The sequence below is a fragment of the Pollachius pollachius genome, assembly GCF_949987615.1.
Source record: "Pollachius pollachius genome assembly, chromosome: 4".
Classification (NCBI taxonomy): domain Eukaryota; kingdom Metazoa; phylum Chordata; class Actinopteri; order Gadiformes; family Gadidae; genus Pollachius; species Pollachius pollachius.
In genome coordinates this window covers 21,438,895-21,464,642 of record NC_136937.1, presented here as the reverse complement: position 1 = coordinate 21,464,642, position 25,748 = coordinate 21,438,895, and the positions used below count along the sequence as shown (strand labels likewise).

At 45.8% G+C, this 25,748-nt stretch overlaps 1 protein-coding gene across 1 annotated transcript; it reads left to right on the top strand.

Annotated features, from left to right (window-relative positions):
- The first annotated feature begins 4,875 nt into the window (after window positions 1-4,875).
- Window positions 4,876-11,357, top strand: LOC307075078 (tubulin alpha-1C chain-like). The gene is made up of 4 exons (XM_079735584.1): window positions 4,876-4,988; window positions 8,842-9,064; window positions 9,482-9,630; window positions 10,026-11,357. Exons 1-4 carry the CDS (start codon window positions 4,986-4,988, stop codon window positions 10,998-11,000), a joined length of 1,350 nt encoding a protein of 449 aa, XP_079591710.1. The 5' UTR covers window positions 4,876-4,985; the 3' UTR covers window positions 11,001-11,357.
- The last annotated feature ends 14,391 nt before the right edge of the window (window positions 11,358-25,748 follow it).

Below are 25,748 nucleotides of genomic sequence, written 5' to 3'. Positions count from 1 at the left end.
TAATTAAGGGCGCCACCAGAGGGCGCCCCCAACACATTTGCCACCCTAGGCGATCGCCTAGGTCGCCTATGCCGAGCACCGGCCCTGCCCTCAAAGTGAGAAGGACCAGAGCTCGCCAGGAACCAGAGATGTGGACTCGAGTCACATGACTTGGACCCGAGTCAGACTCGAGTCATGATTTTGATGACTTCTGACTCGACTTGACAAAATGACGCATAACTTGCGACTCGACTTAGACTTGACTGCTATTGACTTGAGACGTGACTCGGACTTTGCCTCTTTGACTTGTAATGACTCGACATGTCTTGAGTCAAAAACATTTATTGTTTTAGATATCTAACCTATTTCCCACCTAGAGGGCTATACACCCAAGACGCATTCACTTCCGTGAAGATGAAAAAAAAACAGCGAGCGAAGACAAATAAGACCGAAGCCATTGAGAACGGTGTTATAGCGCCCCACTCGGTTGAAGTTGCACATGAAGCACTCAAAGAAATCCAGTACTGTGGTGTCTCTACAGACGGGAGTAACCACGGAGCAGTGAAAATATTACCAATCATAATCCAGTACTTTGACTGGAAGAAAGGTGGTGTGCAAACAAAATTAATTGAGGTTAAAGACACACCTAATGAGACAGCAAAAAACATTGCAAAATACCTCACTGAAACACTGGAAAAAAACAATTTGTCTGAAAAATGCATTGCATTTACTGGCGACAACTGCAACACAAATTTTGGAGGAATCCGACGAAATGAAGAGGGAAATAATGTGTTTGCAAATTTGAAGACGGTGCTGCAGAACAATACTCTGATCGGTGTGGGCACACATATTGAATAATTGTGTTCATCATGGGGCAGACACAATAGATGTTGACCTTGAGAATATCATGTTCAAAATCGACCAGTACTTCCACATTTACACTGCGCACTGAGAATCTGAAGCAGTACTGTGATTTTGTTGACATCGAGTACAGAAGGATGCTTTCTCACAGCAAAACAACGTGGCTGTCATTGTTCCCAGGCATTGAGAGGATGATACAGATGTTTCCAGCTTTAAAAGCATTCTTTCTGTCTCAAGAAAACTCTCCCATAGTGATAAAGAAGTTTTTCGAAAACGACTTCAGTGAAATCTACCTCTGGCACATGCACTCATTCATGTCCGTCTTCCACACCCACATTCAAGCCATGGAAAAGGAGAACAACTCCATTATGGAGGTGAAGAAAATACTGAACAGTGTCCACACCATTCTTCTTGAATGCAAGAGCAACAGCTTCATGTCCCTTAAAGTTAAGGGACTACTGGCAGAAAAGCGCAGAGACGGACTTGGTAAGGGCTGTGACCAGTTCTGTGCTGATGTGCAGGGCCTGTACAGTGCATGTCTGGAGTATCTGGAGAAGTGGATGACTCCCATGGAAGAGTTCTCGACATTTATGTGGATGGATCTGAGTGAGCCACCAGATTGGAATGATGTGGAGGCCTGCATCAAGTACCTTGGAGAGAAGGGGGTGCCAATTGATGATGTCAAGTGTTTTGACCAGGTCACCAATCTGAAGAAATTCACAGAAAGGTGCAACAGTGATGAGGAGTTCATTGGCCTGCAGGTGCACCAGAAATGGACCAAATATTTTGAGAAGGCCAAAAGCATTGCATGTTACTCAGAACTACTGAATATTGCACAGTTTGTCTTTGCACTTCCCTATCACAATGCAAATGTTGAGAGGGTGTTCTCACTGATGCAGAGCCAGTGGACAAAGGAGAGGAACCAGCTCTCTGTTGCATCACTGAAAAGGGATTCTATTTGTGAAATACAATTTTAAGGAATATTCTTGCAAAGACTTTCATGCTTACATGTTGAGCAACCGAAAACTGCTGGGAAAGATCAGCTCTACTGCAAAATATGGATGGGTAGACAAGGAGGATGAAGAAGATAACTAAAGATTTTGTTTTTTGTTTGTTGAAGTAATATCTTGTGAGGGTACTTTTTATTATTTTACATTACACTGAACATTTAGTGAGAAATATATTGTTAAAGTTGGATTTTCTAATACAGAAGAGGTATCATTTAGAACATTATTTCATATTATTTATTTATTTATTTGTCCACTAAGACTTGAAAGAGAGCTATTATTTTACTAGTTGATTTTTCTAACACAGAAGAGACATTATTTCTATCATTATTTTATTCCAGAGATTTTACATTTATATATATATATATATATTTTTTTTTTTACAATTGAGGCATAATAAAGAAAGTAACCTCTATGAAGCCTATTTGAATTTCTGTCTTCGAAAGATATTATTTTGTAATATAACAAAATATTCTATCCATACATATAAACTTTAAATATATTAAAATTATAGGGAATCTTTGAGTAAACTGCGAGTATCATTAAGTAGGCTATCTCGTGGCTGGGCTGAGTGTCCACTTTTTTGGAAATCAAAATATGGTCACCCTATAGTATGGGGTCAGAACAGTCTCATTAATAATGAATGCACAGAGAAGGATTCACAAATGCATTTTGTGATTTATAGATAAATTACTCTCACAAATAAATTTCAATGCACACACAAATGGATATCGGTATGTATTAATGTAAAATAAATCCATAAACAAAAATAAGTTTCACAAACACATTTCTGATCCACACACAAATGTGTCTTGTTTTAAATTAATGTAATATAAATCCATAAATATATTAATTAAAAAAATATTTCCAATTTTCATAAAAAATGTATTGGGATGTTGTTATATTTATATAAAAACTGTTAAACTTCAATTAACAAGACGCATTTCATGTGTGAACTTGTTTGCATTTGTGTGTGAACTGGTCTGTATTTATATGTGGATTTTCGAGACTCTCCTGACGTGGTTGGATTCACGAATGCATTTTTTTCAACAAGGAACTCTCTGTAGCCAATCAGATGCCTCCCTCGTTTTCAGCCAATCACATGACCGCAGTCCCGACCTCTGAAGAATAAGTCCAGCCTCCGAGCCTCCCGGTTCCCTCGGTCAAATGTCTATTGGAAATAACGTGGCTTTTGAATGATCGTACATAACAATCTCTAGTTGGCGAAGAAGTCAAAGCTGCATCACGTTTTGAACTACACACTTTTTTCATCTAGTTTCGACTGGATTTGGGATTGTCGGTGCCGTAAAAGTAGTAAATGGCACCGACAATCTAAAAACCCAGTCACTGCAGTCATGTGATTGGCTGAAAACGAGGGAGGCATCTGATTGGCTACAGATAGTTCCTTGTTGAAAAAACGTCAGGAGAGTCTCAAAAATCCACATATAAATACAGACCAGTTCACACACAAATGCAAACAAGTTCACAAAAGAAAAGAGTCTTGTAAATTCAAGTTTAACAGTTTGTATATAAATGTAACAACATCCAAATACATTTTGATGAAAATTGCATTTTTTTAAAAATATATATATATTTATGGATTTATATTACATTTATTTAAAACAAGACACATGTGTGTGGATCAGAAATGTGTTTGTGAAACTTATTTTTGTTTATAGATTTATTTTACATTTATACATACCGATATCCATTTGTGTGTGCATTGAAATGTATTTGTGAGAAGAGAGTAATTTATATATAAATCACAAATTACATTTGTGAATCCTTCTCTGCATTCATTATTAATGAGACTGTTCTGACCCCATACCACAGAGGCATACACAGAGGGAAAGGACCGCCTCAAGTGGTCAGAGAGCAGAACTACAGTGAAGAGAGGGAAAGGAGGGCCGCTAGTGGTCAGAGAGCAGAACCACACTGGGATTCGATTTATGTCACTTATGCAAGACATCTTGCTTCACAACACAAAATACCTGTTAGTGTCACAAAAATAAGGATTTACCAATTGAAAATGCCTACTGTAAAATAGTAGCTATACTAGCATAGAAACATAGCATAGTGTAATTCACTATTAATGAATTCTGCTATTTATCATAAACAATATCTAACATCTTTAAAAGGCGATTGTCATAAAGCTTAAAGGTGAAATTATGGAATTGTTAAATAGCCACGGTGAGTTCTTTTTAATTCCTCCTATTTCACTGGCCATACATTCATTTAAACCGCTTTATTTATATATTTATATTTTAGTATTTTTAGGCTTTGTGATTCAAAAGAGACATTTATAACGGCAGTTTGTTTTTATAATCCGTAAATTTGTAGTTGATTAACAGAAATTGTGGTAAATGTAGTACACAAATAAATATTAATATATTTTTCAAATGTCCCGCCCACGCCTGCAAGTGAATCAGCACAGCTGGGTTCTTGAGAGCAGCACATCCTGATCCTCGGCCCTTGGTTCCGCCCCCCGCCCTTTAACATCCGGCTCTTCTGCACTTTGTCCCGCCCCCGCCCTTTAACATCCGGCTCCTCCGCATTTTGTCTCGCCCCCCATCCCCTATCCACTGGCGGTAAATTCAAATTCCGAGCACTTTGCCAGTTAAAGAGCTTAAAATAATAAACTCTAGAGCCAGTCATGCAAACCATTGTGTTGGCGTTCCCCGTTCTGCGACAAGGAGAATAACAGATCATAACACTGACCTCTCCTCTCTGGCGTTGAGCCACACAGCTCTCCATTACACTCTCCCGTCGGTTAAGTATTGAGAACAGATTTATTTACATACCGGTGTATTATACATTGTTGGACGTGCAAAACACACGCAGCTGCTTTGTTGCTTGGCGCCTCTTGTTTTTCAAACCTGGCCCCGCCCCTTTTTAACCGCGCCGGATTTCATCCATGAAGAGGCGTGGTCGCTCTGATGTCATGACGTCATCCTACGCTACCCCTATCGCGTCACGTGACTCCGCCCCCAGCTCCCTCCGCAGTATAAAATGCAGAGCGCGCTGCGGCGGCGCCACGACGCTCTCCCGGGGACCTCATTACAGGTGCTGTGAGACTTTGTACTAAAGAAACCGCCTTTTCTCCCTCAACGTTAACCAGATAAGAACAAAAAAGACAACATGGTAAGTCTTTAAGCTCTCCCTTCTCCTCCCCTCATCCAGGGGTTAATCTCAGCCCTCTTCTTTGAACCAGGTCCGCAGGAGACGTCTGCGTGTGTGTCAAGGGGGAAGGGAGACCGGGTTCATTTTTGGTTAACAAGTTTTCTTTTTTTGGGGTCGGGTGAGTTTGATGGAGGCCACCTCACCGTCCCTGGAGCGTTAAACACCATATTTATAGTCTCTAGACGCTACATCGCAGTCGGCGACCTCATGAGGCACAGGGAGACGGTGCTCTCCCTTCACGGGCCCGCTGAGGGTCCAGAAGGGCCCTTTCGCCGAGATGTGCGTCAAAGTGGACCGCAGACCAGATTAAAATCGGACAACGAGAGAAGAAGGCGCAGTCGGTTGCGTCCCGGGTCCCCGTCATGGGTCCCCGTGGTGCGTCCCGCTGTGACCCGTCCTCACACGGGGAACGGGAACAGGGAAACGCGCCCATGACGCAACGGGCTGCGCCTTGTTCTCTCGTTGTCCGACTTGTGATCCAGTTTTGCGGTCCACTTTGACGCACACTACGACGAAAGGACCCTTCTGGACTCAGGGGGCCCGTGAGGGGATGGCACCGCGTCCTCTTGTGCGTCATGAGGCCCTCCGCCCTGGATGGCGGGTCTAGAGACTATAAATATGGTGTTTAACGGTGATGGGGCCTCCATCAGACCAACCCTCCATTAGACCTCTGCAGGTGTAGTTCTGATAGTGACCGCTGGGACAGACCGGCCGCCGACTAATGCGTTTTATACTTGCTCGGCCATAATATTGAGCATATTACCATAATCATATCCATGCATACCCTCCCAATACCAACATATGTCGTGTTCCTTGTGTTTAAGGACGCATGCCTGTGTGAACGTAATGCATGCGGGTTATAGTCGTGTAATGGCCGACCGACGGCGTCATGCCCCCCAACTGGTGGAGCGCGGGGGGGGGGGTTCAAAAATCGATGGAGTATGCAACTGGTTAGACTGGGATCATTGGAGCTACTGGGGATACAATAAAGGCGATGAGAAGGAGGCGCGCATACCCCGGGGAATAAACGTATCAGATAAAGCAGCACATGATGGAGGATTTGTTGACTCGTGATTAACAGATGGGGGGGGGGGGGGGGGGGGAATTATTATTCTGAATCTCACATCACTCAATCCCTGCTCATTCCGTTACTTTGTCACCAATACATTAACTCTTATTGTTAGATGGTCGATTATGGTACAAATGGTAAATCTGCAGATAATGTTTTAATAGTTTATTTACTTGTCATGATAAGGGTGGGAAACGCTTAATTTAAAGAGCGAGTCACAAAGTGCGCACTATAATAAATAAATAAAATAAGCGGGCGGGTTTCCCGGTGGTCACTTTCAGGACTACACATGCAGAGGTCTGATGGATGCCGTTTAATGCCATTAAACACACTTTAAATTTTAGTCTCTGGACTTCTTTAAATTAAGGGCCTCATAGGCGCTGCTGCGCGCGTTTTTCCAGGGGCGTGTGAGGACCCCTGGTGGGGAGGCTGCACCAAAATGGTTGACTCATCGAGTTATCTTCCGTGACCCGTCTCTTATCTTGATATATCCTTGTTTAAGGTAGCCTTTACCTTTTTAGTCTTGATAAAGGCTAAAGGTATGTTTCCTATACACGGGGGAATTTTTTATTTTTGCTTGGTTGTGTTAATTCGTTTAACATGTAGATGCTTTTTGTGTTTATTGTTGCATGCATTGCATACTCTTTGGTTTTAACAGAATTGCTGGCACTGAGGCCTTAAATATGTTTATCTGTGTCACAATAATTGACGAGGTGGCCTTCTCTCCTTTTGACTGACTTTGGTTGCAGTCTGTACATCTGATGTGGGTGATTGACAGATGGCTAAACCACACTGCCGAACTAACCGACTGTGTCTGTTAATCATTAACGGAAATGAACCGAGGAGCCCATCAAAGTACAGAAACAAAGAACAGGCTTTGATATAAAAAGGGCATTCGTAAAGATTAATTTCATGGACCGATGATATGAGGGCATGAAGTACTTTGAATCTCGAAAGATGACTCGAATGACATTACAACAACATACAATTGTTTAATACTATAAATCACTTGTCTATTGAATAAAGAACTTAGTTGTTTTCTCGTAATTTGTCAGATATGGGGGTTTGATGATCAAAGGCCAGATTAAAATGTCTGTCCTGTCCCTAATGCTAAACCATGGGAGGTCATTAAATAGACAACTGGTCCTTTGATAGAGCCACAGTCATCTAGTCCCACTGCCACAGAGGAATAGTATTGTACTTAGAACAATGCATTAACTATTGGGTCGCTTTGGCTGAATTGTTCACTAAATGACTGAGTGGAAAATGGAACAACCGTTAAGCTTCACTGGAGGTGAGGGAGGGCCAAAAGGACACTCCCTTTAAAGTGCTAGCCTTGGATATTGCCCAATAATAGGCACGGCCAGCCTTATTTGACATTACTGTGCAAAATCACGCATCCAACTCCTTCGGCCCCTCCCTTGCCATGATGACGAGGCACTAGCGAGGACATGGATAGCAAAAAGGCTAGCTTTATGGGGTTAGCTGTAATGAGTGTACATTCATACCGGGGGACAAGGGGTTAAAACAAGGTGACCAGTGTAGTGAGATGGTACTGCACATGAGTTGTGTCTTGTCAATGAGTTTTACACACTGCAGTGGTGTTGTGAATCCATTTAGCTTTATTTTGTGGTGCATCACTAATCGTTCCGTCACCCCATGGGGTACAATAGGCAGATTGACAACATCTGGAGATTTAGGAAGGGGAGGGAGTTGGAATGCACAGCGTCAAAAGTTCCACATGGGCCTCATCTGGTCTGCGTCCCTCATCAGCGAAGGGGAAACGCCCTTTAGTTATGTGGCAGACCCCACTCCCCTCCCCCCACACACCAACTGGCTGGGATAGTTTGGTGCATGGGATGGTTTCCAGAGTATAAAAGTGCTAATTATAGTTCATACGGCATGGAGCAATTTACAGTACAAATGATTGCAACGTAGCGTTTCTAGAAAGATTTAGGATGAACATGAACAAAGTGGTTGAATTGCAGACACTTGTTTGGCAATTATGGTCCCGGTTTATGAAATGCCGCAGTGGGGTGTCTGCGTTTTTCAGCCTGTTACAAATTGAAGTATATCAAACACGATGCTTACATTTACATTCATGGCATTTCGCAGACGCTTTTATCCAAAGCGACTTACAATAAGTGCATTTGTCAGAAGGTGAAACAACAATATATCGCTGTCGATACAGTGGGGATGTTCATAGAACCAAGTATAAAACCTCGCTGAAAATGGCTAGGTTACCCAGTTACCTGTATACAACAAAGATGGCTAGGACAAGGGCTTGTATTTACTAGTTAAAGGTCCCATGACATGCAGCCAGGTGTGAATGTGATGAGTCATTACAAGCCGGTTTGAAAAAACTGCCTCTTCTGGCATCACAAATGGGCATGTCCACCTAGATGTGTGCTGGATAGATCAGTCTACCAGCCAACCCAGTGGACTGTAGCAAACATTGCAAATCTATCCGTCACATCAAGGTGGACATACCCACTTGTGATGTCAGAAGAGGCAGATTTTAAAAACGTCTTGTATCAGCTAATCACACTCACACCTGGTGGCATGTCATGGGACCTTTAACACTGTAGTCCTACCGTCTATACTTTAGGCCTCCTCAATTCAGTTCAACTTTTCTTTCTTTCTCTCTCTTTTCGTCAATGAATTTGAATGGTTTGATGGTAAAGACGAGTGTTGTGTTTGGTTTTGACCTCACTAACGTGGGCCTCTCCTCTCTCCCTCCCCCAGCGTGAATGCATCTCTGTACACGTGGGCCAGGCTGGCGTCCAGATGGGCAACACCTGCTGGGAGCTGTACTGCCTGGAGCATGGCATCCAGCCCGATGGCCAGATGCCCTCCGACAAGCCCAACGTTGGCTACGACGACTCCTTCACCACCTTCTTCAGCAACACAGGCGCTGGGAAGTACGTTCCTCGCGCTGTCTTCGTAGACCTGGAGCCCACCGTTATCGGTAAGTCGGCAAGGTTATATTTGTACACTTTTTCTATCAAACGACACTATTTAGTTAAACTGTTGGGCTTGTTTACAGTTGTTCTGCCGCAGCAGCGGTTGTAGTAATGACGGAGAGAAAAACTGCGGTTAGCGTAGCGAATGGCTTTAGCCGCTGAGGCTTGCTATATTGGTAAGCAGTAGCCAATGGCCCTCGCTGAAGTGGCTAGCTATAACTGTTAGATGTAGCTTTAGCATTTAGCCATTGCAGTTGGCTGAAGTTAATGAGGAATAGTTTAGAGAATTTCTAGAAGCTTAATGGGTGGTTTTGACAAAAGTTGTGAGAATTGAGCAGACTTCTGGTGGTTTAAAATGTAAAGCTGCCTTGTTGTAGGTTCATGGTGCGCTTGCAATAACCCCGTTCCTATCTTCTCTTCAGATGAGGTGCGCACAGGGTCCTACCGCCAGCTGTTCCACCCAGAGCAGCTCATCTCGGGGAAAGAGGATGCAGCCAACAACTATGCCCGCGGTCACTACACCATCGGCAAGGAGCTCATCGACTCTGTTCTAGATAGGATTCGCAAACTGGTAAGGCTCACGGGAATGTCTTGGTGCCTGATTGAATCGAGTCACTCGTGTAGTATTGGTTCTAACATGATGTAATTACTGCTGTAATACTGCATCACTTCACATATTTTTTGATCAGTTTTATTCTAGTCCAAAGTGCATTCACCCAGATGTATCACTGCTAGATTGAACAGCCGACCCAATGCACTACTGACCCGTTGTGTGTCCATCATGGTGCTTCTGGTTGGGCACTACCATCTAGGATGTCGCCCATTTACAAAGGTGTCATTGTGGCTGACCCCCTCACTGGGGTTCTACAGTGCTCTCTTCTACCTCCATGTTGAAAGCGGGTGCTCCAGGTGTTTCAACTCCTGTCCCGTAGTCTAATGTTAACGGCTTCCGTCCTTCTCTCCCAGTCCGACCAGTGCACAGGCCTCCAGGGCTTCCTGGTTTTCCACTCTTTCGGCGGCGGCACCGGCTCTGGCTTCACCTCTCTGCTGATGGAGCGTCTCTCCGTCGACTTCGGCAAGAAGTCCAAGCTGGAGTTCGCCATCTACCCCGCGCCGCAGGTGTCCACCGCCGTGGTGGAGCCCTACAACTCCATCCTCACCACACACACTACCCTGGAGCACTCCGACTGCGCCTTCATGGTCGACAACGAGGCCATCTACGACATCTGTCGCCGTAACCTGGACATCGAGCGTCCCACCTACACCAACCTCAACCGCCTCATCAGCCAAATCGTGTCCTCCATCACTGCCTCCCTGCGCTTCGACGGCGCCCTCAACGTAGACCTGACGGAGTTCCAGACCAACTTGGTGCCCTACCCCCGCATCCACTTCCCACTGGCCACCTACGCACCCGTCATCTCCTCTGAGAAGGCCTACCACGAGCAGCTCACTGTGGCGGAGATCACCAACGCCTGCTTCGAGCCCGCCAACCAGATGGTGAAGTGCGACCCGCGCCATGGCAAGTACATGGCGTGCTGCCTGCTGTACCGTGGAGATGTGGTGCCCAAGGATGTCAACGTGGCTATCAGTAATATCAAGACCAAGCGCTCCATCCAGTTCGTGGACTGGTGCCCCACCGGCTTCAAGGTGGGCATCAACTACCAGCCCCCCACGGTGGTGCCCGGAGGGGACCTGGCCAAGGTGCAGAGGGCCGTGTGTATGCTGAGCAACACAACGGCCATCGCAGAGGCCTGGGCGCGCCTGGACCACAAATTTGACCTGATGTACGCCAAGAGGGCCTTCGTCCACTGGTACGTCGGGGAGGGCATGGAGGAGGGAGAATTCTCTGAGGCCAGAGAAGACATGGCCGCTCTGGAGAAGGATTATGAAGAGGTGGGCATTGACTCTTGTGAGGAGGACGAAGAGGGCGAGGAGTATTAGGATGTCTTGACAGGACAGCGGGCAAGGGGAGAGTGGGAAAGAAAACGCGTATAGCTATTATTGTACGGATGTGACTGCCTTCACCGGTACTGATATGGAGGTGGTGAAAGCAGGCACATCTGTATGGCAACTAATTGTTCAAACGCCATGTGACCGCCAACGGACATGTTATTTAAATGAAAAATGTTTGCGTTTTTTTGTTTTTAACAAGTTACTGCCATGCAGAAATTCAGCTAGACAGACTCAATCCAATGGCGTTTGGTTCTTTTTAGTTATGCCCATATGATAATTCTTCAACTTGAAGAGCTGTATCTGTAACTCGTTTTTAAATAAAAAAAAATTAATAGCTGAAATCAATTCTCTGATATTTTTTTTCCTGCTTTGAAGAAATGTCATCTATGCAATCAAATAAGTTGGCTCTATTAAAATGCTATCTAGTTTGCAGAGTAAAGGCCCATAAATGGTTTCAAGTTTCCAAGTGGGTTACTCAGGGAGTGGAGGGGGAAAGCACAAATGGCATCTAGGCTCAGCCAAATATAGATGTCATGCATCTGGAATCCGTTTCCCAGATTTGTACACAATGGTAAAATACCGCTTATTACCACAAGATGGCACTGCTACCTAACAACTGAAAGCCTTTCACTGCAAAGTTAGTTTATTTTCCCCTAAGGCATGGGTATTAAAATAAACTAGCATCTCCAGACAAGTAAAACAAAATAATGACTTTCTCAAAATAATCAAGACTGTCCTCAATATTTAATAATAAAAGACTCAAATACAACATCCACAATAAAGCTAGCGGTTCTTTCAATGCAAGAAAAACATGAACCCACCCTAGTGCTTTAAATTAAATAAATTCACAATTTATCTTAAATTTGACAGATTGGAGATGGAAAATGTCAACAGTGTGTGTTCCAGTAATGGTGCTATCCATTTGTATGGTACACCAGTACATCCGACCTGCTTTAGCGAGAACGTGATTTCCTGGCTTGCGTTCCAGTTTCTTATTGGCTAGTTATTGTTCGCTATATTAGCCTCTTCAGCAAATCAGCTCGAAAAAAAACAACTTTACATTGTATTGCACGTACAGCAAGACAGTGTATTGCATAAATTGGTGACCGGAATAAAGTAGCAATGTAATCAAGTGTGTAAGAGCCTTTAAAATCTACATTAAAATGACCAACGTGGTACGAATACAAAGAAAGTAATTCTCTACGGGCGCAGCCATTTTTTTTTTCGAGTCGTACGGTCAGCTTCGCTGAACTCGGTCTACTCTCAGAACTATGAGTGGGAAGGTTTATAATACGACCAAAAGGGGCCGTGCCTCCATGAAATGCCGCAAGAAACCTGTGAGATTTACACCTCACGACTCGTACGGGTTGGTGTACCAAATGGATAGCACCATAAGTGTATGGTTGACAAGACATTTAAGGCCGTATTATGACCTCTTGCCATACAGTAAGTAGGGTAGTGTACAGAGACCCTTATGACACAAACCACTCCCTAATAATCAGGGGGCGTTAATTTATATTAATTGTTAACACATCTTCAAATAATCCCCTTTTAAAATTCACTAATGTAATTGCTTGGAGAAACGTTAGCAAAAGCACAGTTGTAAGTCATCATAACAAATGGCTTATCAAATAAGAGTTTGTGGTGGTATTGGTTTTGATAGACTGCAGTATTCATGAACCTGGTGAGTTTCCCAATCTTAACAATGCAACCGTCGCACAAGTTGGAGGGAAAAGTGTGACACAAACACGCACGCTCTATCGCACTACTCGCTCTGTTCCCAGGTTATGCCACACCGTCCTCAGTCTGTTTATAAGTTAGGCTCACAAAGGATGGTCCAATATCAGCAGCTGCTTCCCAAGTGCAGTTTGATTGGAGCTGAAAGAAACCTATCAATAGTTTTATTTGTCCATTTGACACTATGCTACCGGTAAAACATACTTTGCATTATGACACACAAGGAAAAAGTCACAGTAACAAATAACATGCACAATAAACTCTGAAATGATACATACACACATACCCACACACACGCACACAAGTTCAGACTGTAGAACTTGACGTCTCGTCTCAGTCTTCCTCTCGCTGTAGTCTTAGCGACGGGGAGGAGTCAAGCAGGCATCCTTTAAAGTAGCCAATCAGACACTGGGTGAGTTGCAGCTGGCTGCCTGGCGATAGGAAGTGGCCTTCATCTGGATAAATCTGGAAACAAACACCAAATGAAAGGATGAGGGCAGTTTGGGAGGAAGACACAGCTAACAAAATATAATTTTCCCGCTCTAGAGAATGAAGAATTCTCAGGCCTACGATTACGGCCTGTTGGAATAGGCGTTGTGAAATATGAGAATTTCAACGTTCAACATTTCAACATGTTTAATCTGCAACCTACCTGTTAGTGACGTTGCATAAATACATTTTCTTTCATTATGCACACTTAATAATCAATACTTCAATTTCATGTAATAAATAGATAATAATTCATGTTGGGTTAAAAGGTTAAAATGTTAATCTAAAGTATCTTAACCCATGGTCATTTTCTTAACCCGTGTAATGCGTAATTATAATGTGTTAATGTTCTTCAAGTGCACGGAACTAATGTTTTTATTCGTAGTTTACCTACGTCAGTTTAATTGATGCAAAAGCCTGACCAAGCGTGTACAGTAAAATAACCTTTAAAGAACCTCTTTTCACAACAAGCGGCCAGCGAGGCATTTTATTTCACTATTTAATGCACTTTATTTCCTGTTTTTATGCATGTCATTTTCACGTGCCAATTAGTGTCATATTTCTGTGATTTATTTCGTGCATATGTTAATACTGTATCATTTGCTGATGTGCCGTTTTGTTATGTTTATTTGTGATAGTTTTCACGGCGTAAAGGAGTAAAGAGTGTCATTAAAGAATGCCCGTTTTGAAAGAAGCCAACCTGTGTCCGTGTGTTGTGACGAGAGCTACACTACCACATCATGTGAAGTACTTTAAATCTAATTACGGTATCATTTGAAGAAAGTGGATGAAATCTGTAATTTGCATTCAAATAATTGTTCTACTCTTCCGTAAAAAGAAAACGCTTTTGATCGCTGAGACAATTATGACAAAAAATAGGCCTAGTTTTTCTCTGTTTTACAGTAAACGTCTAATTGATAATCCAAATGAACTGGTGAATGTCTAGTAAAACTAAAACCCCACTAAAACTGATAAAGGGCTCCTACTAGAATCTACAAACATAAAACCTACGGGCCAATATACTAGAAATCAGTATAAAGTCACACCAATGAGAACGAATGTATAGAGAGCAGTAGAAGCGAGATTGGAGTTTCGCTGAGACCTGCATGCTGTAGTTGGCCCCGATCCTGATCAGCCGTTTGATGAGCTCGGCGGAGTGCTGGAAGTGAACATTGGCTGGAAGGGAAACAGCAGGACGTCTCTTACTTCAGGAACTTATTTTACATAGCATAGTAATGGAATGCATTTATACAGCGCTTTCCTAACCGGTGGCCACTCAATGCACTTTACAATATTGCCTAACATTCACCAATTCATGGACAGACAGATGGCGGTGTCAACCATGCAAGATGACAGCCAGCTCGTCAGGAGCAGTCAGGGTGAGGCGTCTTGCTCAGAGACACCTCGACACTCGGACTGAAGACGAGGGCCATATATCTATATATTTACGCATATGAACAGTATATTTACACATGAATGTATATGTATGTATTTGACAATATGTACGTTGTGGCATCCCGCCCCTTAAACCTCGGCCCGGGCGGGTCCGAGGATCAGTGGTGGACGGCGTATACAGCCGCCACCCACTAACCAACCACAGAGAGCATCACTTCTCTCCCCCCAATCAGCGAGATAGGGGACACCTGGCCGGAGGGAGGAAAAGGCCCAGGAGCCATCTTAAAAGGAGCACCAGAACGGAAGAACAGGAGCGAGTGGCACGGGGGAAGCACTCGAGACCACAACCGAATAGAGGCTCACGGAGACCCTATGTAGAGTGCATGTGTTCCCTGTGGTGAGAGATCATTGTAATAAATGCCGAGTGTGGCTTAACCCCGACTCTGAAGCGTGATATGTACCTTGAACCCCGAGACATCGAGGAGCGGGTTACCACAACGTATATAGACACTGTATTTGTGTATGTATGGGCTCAGTATATGTTGTATATCTAAAGTGCAGTATATCTTCTGCGTGTGTTTAAGAATATTTCCCCTCCTATTGATCATATATATGTGTATGATTACCTTCAGTATGTACAGTATGAACAGAATGGAGAGTAATAGTATATGCATGTAATGTATGTTGCGTATTCCCAGTGTGTGTGTGGGTGTGTGCGTACCGTCAGCTGTCCCATGGGCCAGCAGAAGCCCCCAACTGGGCGAGGACCTCAGGTTGGGCAGGACTTGGGATGCCTGGACACAAGATCAACACGTCGTAAACAACACCTTGATCTGAGAAGCACGGCATCAAGTGCAGAAAACGGTTCGGATATTTTGAAAAACCTTGGCGCTTTGTAAGAAAGCATCATGCTTCATTTCCGTTCCTAAACGTACACAAATTCCCACTGGAGAATTTGGACGCTTGACCTAAGATTGCTAAAAAACCAGAGAAAAGTAAACGTAAACGTAAATCTGCATCTGTTCGTACAGTTTGCATCTCTGAAAGAAGCACCCGTGTGAACACCTGGAGGAACAACGGAGAGGACATGATTGAGGTGTGATCTTGGATCATCTCCCTCTTTCTCTCTTATACAGTGGGAAGAACAGGTATTTGATACACTGCAGATTTTGCAGGTTTTCCCACTTACAAAGAATGTAGAGGTCTGTAATTTTCATCATAGGTACACTTCAACTGTGAGAGACGGAATCTAAAACAAAAATTTAGAAAATCACATTGTATGATCTTTATGTAATTAATTTGCATTTTATTGCATGACATGAGTACTTGATCACCTACAAACCAGTAAGAATTCTGGCTCTCACAGACCTGTTAGTTATTCTTTAAGAAGCTCTCCTGTTCTCCAATCATTACCTGTATTAACTGCACCTTTTTGAACTTGTTACCTGTATGAAAGACACCTGTCCACACACTCAATCAAACAGACTCCAACCTCTCCACAATGGCCAAGACCAGAGAGCTGTGTAAGGACATCAGGAATAAAATCGTAGACCTGCACAAGGCTGGGATGGGCTACAGGACAATAGGCAAGCAGCTTGGTGAGAAGGCAACAACTGTTGGCGCAATTATTGGAAAATGGAAGAAGTTCAAGATGACGGTCAATCTCCCTCGGTCTGGGGCTCAATGCAAGATCTCACCTCATGGGGCATCAATGATCATGAGGAAGGTGAGTGATCAGCCCAGAACTACATGGCAGGACCTGGTCAATGACCTGAAGAGAGCTGGGACCACAGTCTCAAAGAAAACCATTAGTAACACACTACGCCATCATGGATTAAAATCCTGCAGTGCACGCAAGGTCCCCCTGCTCAAGCCAGCGCATGTCGAGGCTCGTCTGAAGTTTTCCAATGACCATCTGGATGATCAAGAGGAGGAATGAGAGAAGGTCATGTGGTCTGATGAGACAAAAATAGAGCTTTTTGGTCTAAACTCCACTCGCCGTGTTTGGAGGAAGAAGAAGGATGAGTACAACCCCAAGAACACCATCCCAACCGTGAAGCATGGAGGTGTCATCTTCCAGCATGACAACGACCCGAAACACACAGCCAGGGCAACTAAGGAGTGGCTCCATAAGAAGCATCTAAAGGTCCTGGAGTGGCCTAGCCAGTCTCCAGACCTGAACCCAATAGAACATCTTTGGAGGGAGCTGAAAGTCTGTATTGCCCAGCGAGAGCCCCGAAACCTGAAGGATCTGGAGAATGTCTGTATTGAGGAGTGGGCCAAAATCCCTGCTGCATTGTGTGCAAACCTGGTCAAGAACTACAGGAAACATATGATCTCTGTAATTGCAAACAAAGGTTTCTGTACCAAATATTAAGTTCTGCTTTTCTGATGTAGCAAATACTTATGTCATGCACTAAAATGCAAATTAATTACTTAAAAATCATACAATGTGATTTTCTGTTTTTTAGTTTTAGATTCCGTCACTCACAGTTGAAGTACCTATGATAAAAATTATAGACTTCTACATGCTTTCTAAGTGGGAAAACCTGCATCGGCAGTGTATCAAATACTTGTTCTCCCCACTGTATCTCTTCCTCCCCCAATCCCACTCTCTCTCCCTCTCCACCCATCTTTTGCTCTCTCCTCCCTCATCTCTCTTATTTTCTCTCCATCCCCTCCCCTCCTTTTCTCTCTCCCCCGACTCCCTTTACTTTCTCTCTCTCAGAGGACAAGGGCAACCGAACCAATGACACAAAGGTGGTTAGGGGGGTCTAAATCTCCATTTCATTATCCGGCCGGTTTGTGGTGTCTTTCTGGTTCCTCACAGCTTGGTGCAGAGATGTGTCTTTGTGTTGGTGGTTTTGTCTCATGTGTTGCCTCGTATATTAATTTGTTTGGAGGGGTGGAAAAAACAGCCCATCCATGTCAACAACTTTTTTGTTGTTGATTTTTCCTTGGTTCACCAGGATAACAAAGTGAGGGATTGAGTCATTTAAAAGCCTCCCTCTAAGCACACTGTCCTCCTCTCTGTCCCCCTGTTTCTGTCTGTTCATGTGGAGGTTTTTAAAGGTTTTAATGTGCTTTCTACTTGACACTTTTAGATAAAGTGTTATGTCAATGAAATGTATTATGCGCAGTTGGGTGTGTGTGTGTGTGTGTGTGTGTGTGTGTGTGTGTGTGTGTGTGTGTGTGTGTGCGTGTGTGGGTGTGTGCGTGCATGTGTGAGGGTACCTATTAGGGTTTGTGAGTGTGTTTGGGTGAGTAGTGTCATTGTGTGTATGTGTGTGCATGCACTGTTTTTGATTTGTTAGTCATGTGTATGTTATTTTGTCATGCTTTTAAGATGTACTGTTGCTATTTTTCATTACTTTGATTTCGAAGATGTCTTAAGGGATTTTAAGTGAACTCTGAGAAAGATGCTCCTTGATAACATGTTTTTTTCCCAGAACAAATGTTTTGTTAAACCCTTTTGTGACAGCTTGGAGCAGTATGTCTACCTTTGAGAGTCCTGTAGGATTCACAGCTTGTTCAGAAACATTATCAAGGAGCACCTCTCTTTGTTAACTTAAAACCCAGGTGCGTGTCGTCCATATGGCCAGGTGGGGCAGCGAACTACTTGCAAAAGCATGCTCCCAAAAAAATAGTTCCTCAGTTAATCATTGCTCCAAGTATATTTTGAATAATGTGATTGTCACAATAACTATTGATAGTTTCTGTAGGCTTTCCGACTATTTTTGGTCTGTTGACATAAAATTTTGGATGATGGAGACAATTCTAGTTGAGTTTATCACGTCATGCAATGTTAGGTCAGGGCAGCTCAGCGACCGCGTTCCTCCGTATGCTTGTCGCATAACCCTGCAGGCTGCAATAAGAATTGCAATCCGCGCTAAAAGACGCATACATGGTCGTAAAGTAGTCTGCCCCATGGTCATATTCTAGAACTATTGTTGTTTTAACTCAAATTATTCCACCGGTATCTTTCGTCGTTTCTATATCAGATGCAGATGTGGCGAGTGGTGTTGCACCTGTGATTAACAGTCTTGAGTTTCTGTTCAATTAAAAAATATATAAATTGTGGGTATGGTCATACCTACGCCAGTAGTTTCTGCCCTACTGAAATTTAGGGTCACCGCACTCTACCGTTAAAACCCCTTAAAAACATCTTGGAAATTACTTAAGTTATGAAAAGTAGCAACAATACATCTTGAACGCATAACAAAAATAACACGTGACTTACAAACACAATTATTGCATGCACACACAAACACACACTCACACACACACACACACACACACACACACAGACCCCACTGTGCAGACACAGACGTGTGACATTCCCCGCTGCTTTCCCATCTGCCATGACATATTTCTCTAGTGTGGCATCCCGCCGCCGGACCTCGGACCGGGCGGGTCCGAGGAGACGCAGGAGACTTGGTTTACCGTAGCACCCTCCAGCCGGCGACAGAGAGCACCACGTCTCTCCCCCCAATCAGCGCGATCGGGGACACCTGGCCGGAGGAAGGGAAAGGACCAGGAGCCGGACTTAAAAGAAGCACCAGACCGGGCAAACCAGGGAGAGTGACACGGAGGGAGTCCACACCACATGGAGAGTGACACGGGGGGAGTCCGCCCCACGGAGCGAGCGACACGGAGGGAGTAAGCACCAGGCCGGGCGAACGGCGAAGCGACACGGAGGGATTCCGCACCACGCCGGCGAACTAGAGGCTCCCGGAGACCCTAGCACGAGGATGCCGACAAATTATTCTTGTGAAATAAACGCAGACTGCGGCTTTAACCCTTGCTCACCGTGTGATTCCTACCGGGTATCTGACACTCGGGGAATCTGGTTGCCACCTATGGTGGAGAACGCAGGCAACTCGACAGCGCTACGGGCCAGTGTTGTGAGGGAACCCCCTTTTGCCGGTATGCAGAACCCAGATGGGACCGCAGCGGCGTCCGCCCAGCAGCAGCAGCAGCAGCAGCGGGAGACCACGGAGAGTCTGGCCCTGCTCTACGAGGCCGTACTACGGCTCACTCAGCTCGCCGTCCACGCCGCCCCGACCGCCGCCCCGACCAGCCGGCTCTCCAGGCTGGGTACCGAAGACGACGTGGAGGCGTACCTCGAGGCATTCGAGCGGACCGCCCGAAGGGAACGCTGGCCAGAGGAGGAGTGGGGCCATATTGTGGCCCCGTTCCTCACTTGGCCCGCCCAGCAGGCGTGCCGGGACCTACCGGCGGAGACTGCCCGGCAATACCCGGCCCTTAAGCAGGCAATCCTGGCCTACTACGGCCACTTTTTTGTGAGTGAACGCCAACCAGCAGCGGCGACACGAGGCAACGCGATCCCTCGGGGAACCCCAAACCAGACTGTTATGCCGCGGGCGACGAGGCCGCGGGAGACGAGGGTCGCGGTGCCGCGAAAAGAGCCATGCTGGCAGCAGACACAGCCATGCATGCTAGCGACCTGTTGGGCACAGGGGAAAGTAGGAAGCCCGGCCATACCGGCGCGGGTAATGAACCAGTACACGCAGGCCCTCGTGGATACCGGCAGTGTGGTCACTCTCCTCCGCCCCGATTTGGCGGGCGGGAAGGAGGGCGCGCCCATAGAGGTGACCTGCGTGCACGGGGACACCCGGACGTTCGAGACCTGCCACGTCGTCGTCCGGACCCCGCGCGGGGTATTCACGACGCGGGCAGGGATCATACCCCACCTTCCGGTGCCGCTGCTTATTGGGAGGGACTGCCCGATATTCCACCGGCTACCGGCGCGTGAACTCCTGAGCCGGAGAGAACCACCCCGCAGAGGGGTAAGGGGAGCTCAACAGGCCTACGGGGCCACCAGGCCTCCGTCGTCCCCCGGAGGGCGAACAGAGGAAGCTGCTCGCGAAAAAGCTAAGCCAGTGCTGTGCGAGGCCAGCCCGGCCGCGCCTGAGGCCGGGCAGGAGGCCTCCGGCGAGGCCCGGCCCCCGACCGAGGACGACGTTGACACCGAGCCCACGACAGAGGCCTCAACCCAGGCCGATGAGACGTCGGTCGAGCCCCAGCCTGTGGTGGAGACGGAGCCCGAGGCGGAGGCTGAGCCCGCGGCCTCACCGGAGCCAGAGGCTGCGGTGCTGCTCAAGGCCGACTCGGAGCCAGAGCTCGAGGCCGATCCAGAGGCCGACGTCGACACCGAGCCGGAGGCAGAGGCAGAGACGGAAGCGGCAGAGACGTCGGTCGAAGCCATAGACTCCTCTACAGAAGCTGAGGACGATCACCTGTCCGTGTCGATCCCCAATGAAGCCGCCATCACGCTGGACGTGGAGGGGGATGACCTCCTGGGGACAGGTAAACCAGTGAAGCTTCCAGATCCCGACAAGAGCTCTGACGACCAACTGGTACCCTCTGGACCCATGGGCCACGACGATGACGACGACGACGACCTGATGGAGGAGGTGACCAAGGACCCCGGCTCCAAGAAGGCGTCGACCGCCAAGCCGCTGCAGCGAATCATATTGGACCACGAGTGTGCCTATCAAGCCCAGAGCCGGTGGAGGGCGGAGGGAGGTCATCCTGATCACCGACCACGCCCCCCTTAAGCGCATGGCCGGAGCCAGGGACACCAACGCACGAGTGACGCGGTGGTTCCGGGCCCTCCTAAACATCAGGTATTATCTCCTAGGGAGGGAGGTCATCCTGGTCACCAACCACGCCCCCCTGAAGTGGATGGCCGGAGCCAAGGACACCAGCGCTCGAGTGACGTGGTGGTTCCCGGCCCTCCAGAACGTCAGGTATTATCTCCTAGGGAGGGAGGTCATCCTGGTCACCGACCACGCCCCCGGAAGTGGATGGCCGGAGCCAAGAACGCCGACGCCCTGTCACGCCGGGATGCCTGCCTGAGTGGGTTCACCGACGACCAGGGGCCTGAGCAAGCGGTGGAGGAGTGTGGCATCCCGCCGCCGGACCTCGGACCGGGCGGGTCCGAGGAGACGCAGGAGACTTGGTTTACCGTCGCCACCCTCCAGCCGGCGACAGAGAGCACCACGTTTTTCCCCCCAATCAGCGCGATCGGGGACACCTGGCCGGAGGAAGGGAAAGGACCAGGAGCCGGACTTAAAAGAAGCACCAGACCGGGCGAACCAGGGAGAGTGACACGGAAGGGAGTCCGCACCACATGGAGAGTTATCGGGGGGAGTCCGCCCCACGGAGCGAGCGACACGGAGGGAGTAAGCACCAGGCCGGGCGAACGGCGAAGCGACACAGAGGGATTCCGCACCACGCCGGCGAACTAGAGGCTCCCGGAGACCCTAGCACGAGGATGCCGACCAATTAGTCTTGTTAAATAAATGCAGACTGCGGCTTTAACCCTTGCTCACCGTGTGATTGCTACCGGGTATCTGACACTTGGGGAGACGGGCTGCCACACTAGAAACAAACTACAGCAACAAGCAGCGCACAACAACAAGGACAACAACAACAGGTGTTAGCGGACGGAGAGCTGGAGGCATCTCACCTGGTACACCTGGTCCTCTCTGGACGGGGGGCCCAGGTAGCGCTCAGAGAAGGCTGAGGCTGTGGGGGGGGGGGGGGTACATGTTAAGTAAATGACTATTGTTGTAGTTGTGGTTGTCTATTATTATTTTCTGAATTATAAACTAAATTCAGAAACAAGATCTCATGTAGCTTAGTGGAGGGTTTTGTATGTGGGAGATGTTTTTCCCAGGTGAAAAAGTAGTATACTTTAGTGTATTACAAGTATCATTTAATTATACAAAAGTTAGTACAAGTATGCTTTTGCTTTTTGTGCTTATTTTAAAGTATATTTAACATATACTTTTAAAAAGTGTAATTCACAATATATGTCATTAAGTTCAACTTTAATGTACTTAAAAATAAGTATACCAATTCTGCAATGCTTAAGGTGGTATTGCATTGAACTTATAAATTCAATGCAATTTTCAAGTCTTTTGTAATACACTATTAAAATACTTGATTAAAGTTGTACTTTAATTTCACTTCATTAGAAGTGTATTTAAGGATACTTCCATAAAGTTCACTTTAATGCAAGTTTATTTTAAGCTGTATTTCAGTGCACTTAAAGTTTACTGAGTTGGAAATACTTAAAGTCGTAATTTAGTGTACTTATGAAAAGTACACTTATTTTCAAGTCCTTTGTAATACGCTATTCAAATGATTTATTAATCAAATTGTGAAATTGTGATATTTCTATCACAATTTTGGCATTAAATGCTTGTACTTTAAGTATAAGGTCATTATACTTTAATGTAGAGTGGAAGTGTATAGTGTATTTTATCACTGCTTATACTACAGAATAGAAGTGTATTTTTATGTATGCCAGGTTCAGAACAACTATTTAACATTATAGTACAGGTTCTGTAGGGCTTGGTATTGGTACTAAGATATCGACCGAAACAACCCAGTATCAAGTAGCATCGAAACTTCTCCGTTAAAACAATACCTGCATTCTATACTTTTTAAATTACTTTCTATTTTTTTTAATGATTTTGCGCGCAGCCAATCACCGCAACGTTCTTCGATTTAATGCGCCATGATTGGCCCATTACCGAGCTACATGAATCAAGCCCCTCATTGCGCATGGAGGAACCCAAAGAGCGGACGCTACACTGTGTTCGCAAGGCCAAGATGTACCAGCGTCTCTTCAAGAGGACGAACCGTCCATTACTTCTGTTAAAATAAACGGTTACAAGGCTCACTAGCCATCAATAGTGAGTTAAAATTGAGCCAGGATTTTATTGAAACAAAAATCGCATTGGGTAGGCTCTAGGAGTCCGTTTGTTTGTGTGCTCTAACTACCTCATTAGCAGCCCTGCTGTAGTGGCCCCAGATACAACTGACCATGCTGACCATCGGTTACTGACGTTAGCTTTAGCTTCAGTGGCAGCTCTGACCATGCTGACCATTGGTTACTGACGGTATCTTTAGCTTCAGTAGCAGCTGTTCATGCTGACCATTGGTTAATGATGGTAGCTTTAGCTTCAGTAGCAGCTCTGACCATGCTGACCATTGGTTAATGACGGTAACTTTAGCTTCAGTAGCAGCTCTGACCATGCTGACCATTGGTTACTCACCGTGTTTTGTTAATGTTTTTGCTATGCTTTTGGAAAGCTTGCTAATGCATACCATTCATTGCGTACCCATCCCTTAAATAGACTAACCTAAGCACTTAGCATTAAGATGTTAGATCATAGTGCTTTAGTGTTTATCTCTGGATTAAACTGTTTGAAATATACTTAAAAAGGCAATAGAGTTCAATTGATATTAGTATAGAAGTGTATTTGGAACACAATATTATCATACTTCTGTCATATTTCAAGTGATTTTGATTTTTTCCTTTGTTTTTACGTTGATACTTTCATAGACTGCTGTGACTAGGCATATCAGCCTCTGCACTGGGGGAGCTGTTCACTGAGGAGGACCTGGCCCTTAAAGGGTAATTTCGGTGTAAAATGGATTTGGGATATGTTTTGTATGATAACGAGTTGAAACGTTCGTTTTGGAGCACAAAAACCGCATACAGACGCTTTCTTTTTTTTAGCCGATTCTATCAAAACGCTATAAACTTGAAACGATGGGGGCACTGGTTATGGTAAAAACTAAATCGCTATTTTAAGCCACTTAAAAGGCTAAAAGTAGCCTGACACTTCTTTGGTAGTATAACAAGGGTCTTAACATATAAAACGAGGCATTGAGAACTTTGTAAATGTACAGATTGTTTATTAAAAAGGACATTTTATACATACAATACCATCAGTAGATCACCTGTCGACGCCATTTTGTTTTTAAGACTTGATAGGTAGATTGACGAACACAGAGATTGTGACATCCGTCAGCAACACGCAAGCTCTGTGTTCGTCAATCTACCTGTTTGAGGCGCGCGTTAGAGGCGTTGAAAATCTGCATTTTTGCATAGGGAACCATTAGTTTAGGCGCGTAGATGCGCTACACCCGCTTAAGCAGCGCGTTAGGCGCGTACGCGTTTTACGCACCTAAATAACGCGCCCAACGCACCAACGCGCGGAGTTCAAAAAATTGAACTTTTGACCCGCCAACGCGTGACGCTAAGCCGCGATAGCCAGTCAGCGTTGAGCTTGACCCAATGTCACTGGCAGAGACGGAGGACGCACCGAAGCAGAAAGAACATGGACGACCAAGTTATCGTTTCAGTGTGTGCTGAAACGATGAGTTGGTGGTGAAACTCACACTGCTGTGAGCGCCTACGGTGGATGCCATGCACTAGAGTTTAGATTCTCTGCCTGAGCCCGAGCAGACCCGCGGGCCGGGTCGGGCCGATATTTTCCACCACTATCCTCGGGCCGGGCCTTTGATCGAGCGTTTGTTTTATAAAATCATTGCTTCATTGGCCTAATCTGAGGAGAAATCTATGCCATAAACAGAAATATTATAGACCTTTATTACACGGGTCTTCTCAATGCCGTGGAACGCTCCGTTCACTTGCATGGGTAGTAGTCCGGTAACTTGTCTTAGGTTGCTAAGCAACGTCAACGTCTTTGGCGGACTATTTCTCTGCTAATCAACACTACGAATGCTGGTAACGAATAAATTGTAAAAAGACACACCATGTGAAGTTATTTTTTCATTTTGGCAAGTAGCCGTGTAATAAGCGGGATAATGTATAGAACGTCGCCGGTCATTATCGAAAATCCCCTGTATCACTGAAGAGTACCTCCTCCAGGCGCAGCCCCGTGTTCGACGACTTTAGAGGACAGAGGGATCGGCGGCCTGATCCACAGCCAAGTGGGAGTAGTCCAAGTTCAGCTGGACCGCACCGACCACTGCCCTGGAGAGACAATCCGCGACCACGTTGGACTTCCCAGCCACGTGCTGGATGTCTGTGGTGAACTCGGAGATGTAGGAGAGTTGGCGCTGCTGGCGGTCGGATCACGGCTCCGCTGTCTTGGACATGGCATGTGTGAGCAGCTTGTGGTCCACGTAGGCCGTAAACTCACGGCCTTCCAGTAAAAAATGGAAGTGTCTGACCGCGAGCCACAGCCCGAGGAGCTCTCTGTCAAAGGTGCTGTACTTGCACTCTCTGGGAGATAGCTGGCGACTGAAGAATGCGAGTGGCTGGCA

Bases quoted from the DNA above. Each gene is read 5' to 3' on its own strand.
- LOC307075078 (XM_079735584.1), top strand. The intron at 9,065-9,481 runs GTAAGTCGGCAA...TCTTCTCTTCAG, and splicing joins CCTGGAGCCCACCGTTATCG to ATGAGGTGCGCACAGGGTCC. The intron at 9,631-10,025 runs GTAAGGCTCACG...CTTCTCTCCCAG, and splicing joins TAGATAGGATTCGCAAACTG to TCCGACCAGTGCACAGGCCT.